At 52.1% G+C, this 10,446-nt stretch overlaps 1 protein-coding gene across 2 annotated transcripts; it reads left to right on the forward strand.

The window, feature by feature from the left end:
- The first annotated feature begins 5,511 nt into the window (after nucleotides 1-5,511).
- On the forward strand, nucleotides 5,512-10,104 carry EOMES (eomesodermin). Of its 2 annotated transcripts, none has more exons than XM_015854010.3 (6): nucleotides 5,512-6,434; nucleotides 6,558-6,712; nucleotides 6,905-7,026; nucleotides 7,385-7,543; nucleotides 7,633-7,694; nucleotides 8,339-10,104. In XM_015854010.3, exons 1-6 carry the CDS (start codon nucleotides 5,683-5,685, stop codon nucleotides 9,072-9,074), a joined length of 1,986 nt encoding a protein of 661 aa, XP_015709496.2. In that variant the 5' UTR covers nucleotides 5,512-5,682; the 3' UTR covers nucleotides 9,075-10,104. The 2 variants fall into 2 exon arrangements, with proteins under 2 accessions (XP_015709496.2, XP_015709497.2); XM_015854011.3 differs by having other exon boundaries at nucleotides 5,585-6,434; nucleotides 8,396-10,104.
- Nucleotides 10,105-10,446: the final 342 nt, after the last annotated feature.

Genomic DNA, 10,446 nt, shown 5'->3' on the forward strand with positions numbered 1-10,446 from the left:
CCCATTGACCCCCCCCTTTATCCCATAACGACCCCGCTCAGCTCCGCCTTTGGTCTCGCTGCCCGCAGATGGGCCGTTTCGGAGCGCTACCTGCGGGCATCAGCTCGTTGTGAAGGCGCATAGCCCAGCAAACCCGGTACTTAGAAACGCTTAGGGGCACTTGAACCCTCAATGCCGAGCGCAGCCCCCCGCCGCGGGGGCTTCAAAGCGCCGGCTGACACCCGGCCGGGCCGGAGCTCCCCCAGGCAGGCCCGGGGCGGGGGCACCCGCAGTGCCCCGCGGCACGCTGCTCCTTCCGACGGGCGTTCAGCCGCTACCCACAAGTCGAGGAGGCTGTTTAACAGCGGATCCCCGCTAGGCCTGGCTGTGTCGGGGCCTTGGCATGATGAAAATGTAACATTTTAGAGCTTTGGAACAAAAAGCGGAGATTCTTTTAATGGGATTTAGGGGTGCTGCTTCTAATTGCTGCTGTTTAAGCGGGCTAGTTGTGTCCACTCTCTTTGAATATGATTCTGATTCTACATTTCCGATCCAAAACAGACGAGCAAAATTAGCTGTTTATGGCTCTCTTTGATAGACATGTAAATACAAATAAGCTCAAACAGAGCGGATTTACAGCCATTACAGCCATGTTGCTGGTCCTGGCATGTTCCCATACTTCCATCGCATGCTGTCAGGCTGACAATTGGCACTGATTTATAAGCCAGTGAGTGATCGTGCTTTAAAACCAGGGGAAGGTGCTAGGCATCCCTCATTAGGCTTATCGGAGGGTGAAACACACGCTTTTAAGGAGAGCTGTTTGGAGATCCCTCTGCATGAATAATACAAATATGAAGTGTTGCTCGTGGTTATGTTTGGCTCTGTGATCCTAATTTCAGTCTCTTCTTCTCCCTGGGTTTCCACAGTTCCATTTCGAGAAAGAAACGTCACCTCAAAACTAAATCCAACTGAATTCTTTTCCCATCTCCCTTCTGTAGCTTCCCCAGATATTTATGAATATGACAAAAGCTCCTCCTTTGCAAAGCCTTACACTTTCTGAAGCATATTTTGTTTCTGTAGCCAGCAGGATGCCTTAGGCCCAGCAACAAGGAGTAGCTACATGATCTCACATAGCAAAATTATCCATCGCCAAGAATGTGGTTCAAGCACAGAGTCTGTGTTACACTGCCATCCTTCATTGCTTAGGATCAGATCTGGATTAGCTTTTACTGATGATTGCCGTCCCCTTTAATACAATATCGCTGCTGAAGATACAGGGTTTTTTAGCTATGGTTTCCTTAGAAAAAGGACACGACTGATAAGACTACTTGGAATACTGCTTTATTTTCAAATGCTGAGTTGTTTTGCTCATCTCCTGATCCAATGTCTCATGCCTGTTCTTCCTATTCCAAACACCTTGTCTGGAAAAGGGTGCTCTGATCCTTCTCATTTTTATTAATTAGCCCCACGATAAGTATGGGGCTTGTACGTTTTTTTAATGGCTATGTTTATATTCTGCCTTTTTGAATTGGTTATGATATAAAATAACTTGGCAGCTAAATTTAATCGGTTACCAAACAGTAAAGTAGCTGATAATTTGAAACCTTCCCCACTTAATATTTAAATGTAATAGTTCTTTGGTTCTGTACAGCTAATGATTTCTCCCATTAAAGGTATGTACATATATATTTCAACAGCAGCTCTCTGGCTTTTTACCCTTTGGGGTTTGATTTTTTTACACCTCACAGTATATTTGAAGCTGCATTTCTTGTGTCTTCAGGACTGTATACTTCCACGCACAGAGAATCCCACATGTCATAAACCAAAATGGATCAGTGAGCTTTGCAGCTATAGGGCAACACTTCTCAACAGAAAAATAAAAGGGCGGGGGGGGAGGGAGGGGGAAGCATTTCAAATTAATTTAGTCTCTTAACATTCCCATGAAGGATTAATGTGTCTGCATGTGACAGACTGAAACAGCCTGAGCAGAGGGAGGATGGAGCTGGCTTCTTCATAAAAATACTCGCTGAGGTTCAGAATCAAGCTGAAATGCCCTGAGCCTTTCCCAAGCATACTAACATGCCTCTGATTATTGTGCGTGCTGTAAGTGCTCTGCAGCCTTGAAAAGAAAGGTATGAAGATTTTATAAAGGGGGAAAAAGAAGAAAAGAGGGAAAAAAAAAAAGGAAGAAGCACTTGTGTGAAAATTCTCTGATTTAGCGATTTCAAAAAGGACTCTGAAGGACAGGGGAAGTGAGGCAAGCCTCAGGATGGCATCTCTAAGTATCCTTCCTTTGCCCAGCCCCATGCTCTGTGTGTAGTTGAATCAATGAGAGAGGGAGGGCAGGTTGGGTGTCCAGAGAAAACCTGCGAACTCCCTTCACAGATTTGCTGTAAAGGTGAAAGTATTGCAGCCCCTGGGGAACTGGATGGCAGCAGATTGAGGAGGGCGTCCAGAAACAGCAAGTTTTGTTGTTGTTGTCATTGTTTTTTCCCCACCAAAATGAGAAAAGGGAAATCAAGTAAGGAAACAAATTATCTCATAGAAACAGTTCAAATGTAGCACTCAGGAAATGACCCCAGGACCTGGATATCCTGCAGTGACAGCAGTACTCCAGGAGATGAGCACGGTGACAGGAGCATAGATAGCATAGTGCATTCTGCTAACTGGAATTCTTAAGCTATCAGTAGAACAGTTGTGTGTGTATCCATGCTCTTATAGATAAGGATAATGAATATATATGGCTAAATGTAGTGATGTGTGAAGGTATGTATACGTGCACAGTAACCTGATGGAATAGGTTATATGGATTTCACCTTCTCGTCTCCTCCTAGGCCCTTCAGTGCTTCAGTTTAGCCGTTAGTCCCCATGACTTTAAACAATTTGCTGAAGCACTTTTCTTAGCGCTGAACTCCAAGAAACAGGAAAGGACTCAATCCCATCCTGAAGGCAAAGAGGAGAATATCACTCTGCCGTAATTGAGGCTCCATTCTGGAACGGCTCCTTTAGTCAGATGTTCTCCTTATTTGAATAAACCCAGGGAGTATATTTGAATAAAGCACAACAGATCGAGATAATCTGTAACCCTTCAAAGACCTGCACTTTCTTTCAACATTCTTTTTGTGGTTTGGGGGTTATTCTGATAGTTTTACTAACCGGTCTCTCTGTTTCCCCAGCCCGCTGCTTCTGCAGCTCTGTCTGTCAAATAACACCTGCACGGCTGAGGGACCCATTCGGAAATCTGTCCCACGCACGATCGAAACACCCCGCAGCTCTGCACGGCGGCGTTCCGGAGGGGCATCGGGAACAGAACTGAATCGTAGCTGGGCGGGGGGCAGCGTCCGACCCTCCGGGAGGGGAGATTTGAACAGGGACAGCGTCCCAAGAGTTTGACAGGCGGCTGCGGCGGCAGCTTTAACCTACGGGTAGAATCGCTGACTTTCCTCAGCGTGCGGGTTGTGTGACCGAGTACCCAAATGAAGGTCCGCGCTCTCCGAGCCTGGAACGGACGAAAAGCAGAGAAACGAGGCCCCGGGTTCTGCCCCGACTGCCACCGGTCCGGGTAGGAGCTGAGGGTCCCAAAGCGGGGGTTGAGGCGAGACTGGTCCGAGATGAGCTTGAGGTATTCTGTTCTCTGCAGAGAACCACAAGGAAACCGTAATTCGTTAGGAAAACTTCATGCCGAGCTTGTTTCGATCCGAACCGTAAAGCTCTCAGTTTTGCGGGATGGCCACGGGTTTCCTATCCCCTCCCCCGTACCGGTTCCCTGCTCAAGGGAAATCCGAGCGGCACCGGGAGGTGTCTGCCCGGCTCTGCCTAACGCGAGGTCAGGGGAAATCTGGAGGAAAAAAACCCAGCAGCCTCGAACTGAACGGCACCTGCCCTGCAAGGCTGCTTCAAATCGTGGCAGTTGTGTTGTAAAATTAATTCCCTCAAACCCTATCCAGCAGCTTCGCAAAACCTCCTCCACCTCTGCACCAGCCCCGGAGATGGGCAGCCCGACGGAGCGGTTACGGGAAGGGGGGGCGGCAGCTGAGCCTTAACGGAGCTTCCGCCGAGCCCAGCGGATCGCTCCCCATCCCACCTTTCCGTTCAGCCTCGGAGCGGGGCTGCCTGATGGGCGCTGCCCCTCCTGCTCCTCGCCCGGCCGGAGCTGCCCGGGGAAGGGGCAACAGCGCCCAGCGGCCGCGCTGCTCCGTGCAGAAGCGATGAGCGTAGGACACTTTTGTTGTTGTGTTCCTCGTTCGGGCGCAAAAATTGGGAATACTGTTATCCCGGAGAGAACAGGAGGGTAGGGCCGGAGATGCTCCAGTGCCGGTGCCACCAGCCCTCTCTTGGCTCCTCACATGCGTATGTGCGTGCCCGCAGCCGGAGGCGGGCACAGCGGGAGCTGCTTCCCCCGGTCCCTCGCTCAGCTCCGGGGCACGTAGCGAGCCCCCCTGACGGCCCAACAGCGCCTCGGTTCCGAGTCTCGAGGCTCGGTTAATTGTCGGTTATTAATTGCGGCGGCCCCGGTGCGGCTCCTCGGAGCTCGGCGCTGGGAGAGCTGCGGAGCTCGGTCCCTTCCCCGCGCGTCTTTCCACACGGCAACGAAATCCCGGCTGCGCAGCGGGTATCCTTTACGTTGTGCCTCGGGGAGGGGGCAGGGATTTCACGGCGATACCCGCGACGCGCCGGGCTGAGGGGAGAGGGCGAGGAGCTGCGCTTTGGGAGCTGCAAAGTCGTTCGTGGTAAACCGCACGGGCGCCTCAATATTCCTAAATATCCTCCCCCCCATCGCGCTTCAGAGCAAAATGTTCCCATTCGAGAAATGCGCGGAACAGATAAATTCCACGGAGCGGGATCTGGCACCCAACAGAACCCGCTCTGCCTTCCCGAACGGGGATGCTGAAAGAGCATTGCGAGAATCCTCCACCGAGTTCCCGAACATTGAACTTGCTGCCCGTCTCCCAACGAGACTCCCCCACTAACGTGCCACTTCCCCGGGAATGATGCCGCCCGGGGAGCGAACTGGGGCCGGCAGCCGCTCGGCGGGGCTGAAGCACAACCCCAATTGTTCGAACGGCGGCACGGCCCCGGGGGGTCTGGGGGTGGCCAGCCCCGTCGCAGCGGCCCGCCGGGTGGTCGTCTTCCATCCCTCCCTCTGGTGTTAGCTCCAATCCCGGTTTCCCTCTGGCCCCCCAATCCCTGCTGCGCCAGAACCTTGTGCGCCCGTTGCCACCCAGATCAGATGTAGAATTTCGGTTTATTTTTATTTTATTATTATTTTTTATTATTATTTATTATTATTATTTTTTGAAGGGGGGAAGAGGGGTAGTAGGTGGGGAGGGGAAGCCGGGCCCGCTGCTGGGGGCGATGCAGGCGCAGCCCTCCCCCGGAGCTGTACGGGAGTGGGGCAGACCCGCCGGCTGCGGGCGGGGGGGTCGAGGAGCGGGGGGACACGCGCACCAGAGTCACAGGTGACTTGTTCCAATTAGTAGCTGTCTAATTAAATTAGTGTCACCCGGCCCAGCCAATGGGCCGGCGGGGGTGGAGGGCGGTGAAGAGGCAGTTCGGCGCAAGCCCCTCCCCGGCGGCCCGAGCAGCCCGGCGTGCCGGTATAAATGGGATCTGCGGAGCCTCAGCGCAGCGCTGCGCGACCACGGGTCGGGGCCGGCACTGGTTACTGCGGAGGTTGTGCGAAGCCGCCGCCGCCCGCTGAGGATGCAGCTGGGAGAGCCGCTGCTGGCGGCGGCGGGGGGGGCCCTGCCGGGAGCCCCCTTTTACCCGCTGGAAGGCGGCGGGCGAGGCAGTGGGACCGGAGCCGGAGGAGGCGGCGGAGCCGGGTCCCGCGGGCCGCCCCGCCCGGGCTCCCCGGCGCATCTCGACCTGGACAAGGCGGCCAAGAAGTTCGCGGCGGCTCCGGCCATGCTCGGCGAGCCCGACGGGGGGGAGCCGCCTTTCGCTGCCCCGAAGCCGGACGGCCGCAAGACCACCCCCTGCGTGGAGGAAGAGCTGCCCCCGGCCGCCGCCGCCCGGTACTCCATGGACAGCCTGAGCCCCGAGCGCTACTACCTGCAGTCCCCCGGGCCGCCGGTCGCCGAACTGGGGGGACCCTGCGCTCTCTTCCCTTACCCGCCCTCCGCGCAGCACGGTGCCGTGTACCAGGCGCCCGGCGGGCCGCGTTACCCCTACGGCTCCGTGTTGTCCTCGGGCAGCTTCGCGGGTGCCGTGTGCCCGCCCGGCGGCAGGGCGCAGTTCGGCGGAGGCGGCGGGTACCAGTACGGGCAGGCGGCAGCCGGCGGAGCCCTCTACGGCCCCTACCCGCCGGCCTCGGGCTCCTGCGGAGGGCTCGGGGCGCTGGGGGTGCCGGCGGCCGGGCCCGGGCTGCGGGCGCAAGTCTTCCTTTGCAACCGGCCGCTGTGGCTCAAGTTCCACCGGCACCAGACGGAGATGATCATCACCAAGCAGGGCCGGTAAGCGGATGGGGGAGACTGTAGGGGGTAAGGGAGGGAGATGGGGCCGCTCCGGAAATCCCGCGGCCCGAGCCCTCTCCTCGGGCCGCCCCGCATGCCGTATTCTTTCCCTCTTTTCTCCAGGAGGATGTTTCCGTTCCTGAGTTTTAATATTACGGGCCTCAACCCCACCGCCCACTACAACGTCTTCGTGGAGGTGGTGCTGGCGGACCCCAACCACTGGCGCTTCCAAGGGGGAAAATGGGTGACGTGCGGCAAAGCCGACAACAACATGCAGGGTAAGTGCGGGCATCCCGCCTGCTCTGCTTCCCAGCAGGGCTCCTGATGCAGAGATCCATCACGTTGCGGGAGGAGCTGCGCTTTTACAGGCGCTTTGACACTCTTATATGGGATGGGTACACCGGGGGTTAGCGGTGGAACAAAGCCCCGTGCTGTATTTGGCTGCTCACTACCGCGCTGCTCTCCCCCAGGCAATAAGGTGTACGTGCACCCGGAGTCGCCCAACACTGGAGCGCACTGGATGCGGCAGGAGATCTCTTTCGGCAAGCTGAAGCTGACCAACAACAAGGGAGCCAACAATAACAACGCACAGGTGAGTGACAGTGCTCCCAGGAGCCGTGTCGGTGCCATGCAGCAAACAGAGCTGCAGCATCACTTGTTCCCTTCTTAGCATATTGTTAGTCCCTTATTCCTGTTTTTGCCTTTAAAAGGGGAAGCAGTGTCAGAAGTTGATGTGTAAATTTCTATCTTTGGCCGATAGTTTCTTCAACTCAGTGTCACTCGAAATGTAGAAGGACTTCGCATATTAGCAGCCTACGCCAGCTGTAGCTCTTTGTTTCATTTGGTAGCAGTGAAAAACCTCTCCATTCCTAAGATGAGAAGGTCAATCTTGCAGCCTGTAAATGGTGATGCAGGGTGCAGTTTGTTAATGCTCTCTCCTACTCTTTCAGATGATAGTCCTGCAGTCTCTACACAAGTACCAGCCTCGGCTTCACATAGTGGAAGTGACTGAAGATGGCGTTGAGGATCTGAATGATTCTTCAAAGACACAAACGTTTATTTTCCCCGAAACACAGTTCATAGCAGTCACAGCCTATCAAAACACCGATGTAAGAATGGGTTGTGCGAAATGGCAAGAATATAATGAGGTGTCATGGGTTCAGCGTGTCAACTCACTGTGCTCTGCTTTCATTTTTAGATTACTCAGCTCAAAATTGATCATAATCCTTTTGCGAAGGGCTTCAGAGACAACTATGACTCGTAAGTATGCCGCTACCTCTATCTTGCAGACGTGTGGGGAAGTGCAATTCTGCCCTCAAATGCTTCTTTATAAGGAGCAGAGAAACTTGGAGATGCTACTTAAGTTATTTAGAAGTAGAAATAATGTCAGTTTTTCTAGTTCACTCTCTCATTTAAAAGTTAAATATGTCTGGAGATATAAATGGCCATTTAACTGCTTAATACTCTGTCTTGATCACGCTTTCTAGTGGCCTTCTGAGCTCTCATTAAATATCCCAGTAGAACCTTGTTGGCCTGCAGGCTGGCAGCAAAGCATCTGCTGCTAGTGTCACAATAGACATCTTCCAATTGTAAGGAAGATTTTTGCCTCGCGAGCAATTTCTGACATCAAATGGCCTTTAAAAAACTATAGGTGCATATACTCAGATCTGGCTTCTGAAAGTGCTGCCTTTCATTTAAGATGGCTTGGCTGGTGGAGAGCAGTGGGTATGTGTAACAGCAATATTGTGCTGTTTCTACTGCAGCATCGACTCTGAAGGCTGATAGAAAATCCAGATAAACGGGGTTGTGACTCTTGTTGAGAACAGCTGCTTTCTTCCTGTTTGTTTTACAATACCATATTTGGAATTGTAAAGAACTCTCGGTGTTTCTTCTTTATGTTGTAGCATGTACACAGCTTCAGAAAATGACAGATTAACTCCATCTCCCACGGATTCTCCTAGATCCCACCAGATTGTCCCTGGTGCCCGATACAGCGTGCAACCGTTCTTCCAAGAACAGTTTGTCAACAACCTGCCCCCCACCAGATTTTACAATGGTGAGAGAACCGTCCCGCAGACCAACGGCTTGCTGTCCCCACAGCAGAGCGAAGAGGTAGCCAGCCCTCCCCAGCGGTGGTTTGTTACTCCTATGCAGCAGCCCAATGCCAACAAACTGGACATGAACTCCTATGAGACTGAGTATTCTCCTAGCACCTTGCTCCCCTACGGCATTAAATCCCTTCCTCTTCAGACATCCCACGCCCTGGGGTACTACCCTGACCCAACTTTTCCATCCATGGCAGGCTGGGGGAGTAGGGGCTCCTACCAGAGAAAAATGACCACGGGATTACCTTGGAGCTCCAGGACAAGCCCTCCAGGCTTCTCTGAAGACCAGCTTTCCAAGGAGAAGGTGAAAGAAGAAATCGGCTCATCCTGGATAGAGACTCCTCCCTCCATCAAGTCTCTAGATTCCAACGATTCTGGAGTCTACACGGGTGCTTGTAAGAGAAGGCGGCTCTCCCCTAGCACTTCCAGCAATGAAAATTCCCCATCCATGAAATGTGAGGACATTAATACTGAGGACTATAGCAAAGACACTTCAAAAGGCATGGGCTACTATGCGTTCTATACCAGTTCTTAAAGCATCCTTTTGTTCCAATCGGCTATTTTTTCAGGGTGGCCTTTGTTTTCTTTCTTTTGCATTACGATTGCCAAAAAGACTCTTGCCTTCCACCTTAAATTGTCATGTGCAATTCTAAAGAAGGTGCCAAAGCTTTTTGACTGTTGCAGGTAATTAAGTAGGGAAAGCAAATCGCCATACAACTTTTTTCTTAGGAGAAACAGCTTGAGGAAAAGCCGTAAGCAGGAGCCCAGATTTCTACAAGGTGGTTTATTTATTGGAGACACTGAAGTGTACAGTTTGGCTTGGCTCAGAGGCCTGATCAAATCTATACACTGAGTGAGGAAATAGCAGTTGGATTCCAAATTTCACTTTCTTCCCTGTCTTGCCCCTCTGGTAAAGCGCAGTGGGGTGGGAGGCTGCACATTCTGTTTTAAACAGAACTGTTTTCTTCAACTCTTGTTTGCAGATTAGTTGGCTGAGTTGGGCATTGCTCAGCTAAGGCTTTCTTTGGCAGGAGGTGGTTAAAATAAGGCCCGCTCCAGGCAGGAATTTAATGTGAAGGTCTTAGTGCTAGCAATGCTTTTACAGTGGCCAAAGCTGACTTGGAAAGGAAAACATACCTCCATCCCAAAAGCCTAACCTTTATTGAGGTGGCAAAAAATCCAAGTGTACAGTTGTGTTTTGTCTAGGTACACTGTAGAATATTGTGGAATAATATATAAATAGTTGATCTATAGCTGTTCAGTCAGAAGGACCTCCGGTGGTGCTTTGAAGTTCAAAATGCATTTCTTTTTTTGGTTAAACTTAGCATATGGAACATTGCGAAGAGCATTAGCAGTTTTCTATTTGCGTGTATGTAAAGTGACTTTCAGCTGCCCTGTATCAAACTGGAAGTGATGTAACCTGCCCACTCTTCTTGCCTATAGTTTCAGCCATTTTAAACGGATCAGCCCTAGAGCACTGGCACACAAAATTCTCCTGGTGAAACTTGGTTCTGCTTTTATATGTACATAGTAGTAATTTTTAATAAATGTGGTGCTGCCAGGGATGAGAGTGTGGCTGGCATCTGCTTCTTTGCTCTATCAGACTGGGGGGAGAAGGGAGCACAAATCTGAGTGTGCTGTATTGCTGGGGATTGGTGGGTTGTCATGGCTTTTAAATCCAGCCACTTTTTGTAAAGTATCTCCTTGCTGTTTTGTCGTGCATCGTCCTCATCGACACGGTGCTAATGGTATTAATGTTACTTCTTTTAAATGGGGGTTTTCCTCTCTTCTCTTGTCCTTCCCTTTACCCAGAAGGACTTTGCTCCCCTCCTTGCTTGCTGCCAGCCCTGAGGCTCTTCATATCCCCTACGCCCTACGTGGGGGAGAGGTGCTATCCCAGCCCGTCC

The sequence above is a fragment of the Coturnix japonica genome, chromosome 2 (assembly GCF_054131305.1).
Source record: "Coturnix japonica strain WE chromosome 2, WE-NBRP24, whole genome shotgun sequence".
Lineage (NCBI taxonomy): Eukaryota > Metazoa > Chordata > Aves > Galliformes > Phasianidae > Coturnix > Coturnix japonica.

Excerpts from the sequence above, each read along its gene's own strand:
- EOMES (XM_015854010.3), top strand. The coding sequence starts at position 5,683 with ATGCAGCTGGGAGAGCCGCTGCTGGCGGCGGCGGGGGGGGCCCTGCCG. Across the intron at positions 6,713-6,904 it reads AGCCGACAACAACATGCAGG|GCAATAAGGTGTACGTGCAC; the intron begins GTAAGTGCGGGC and ends GCTCTCCCCCAG. Across the intron at positions 7,695-8,338 it reads TTCAGAGACAACTATGACTC|CATGTACACAGCTTCAGAAA; the intron begins GTAAGTATGCCG and ends TTTATGTTGTAG.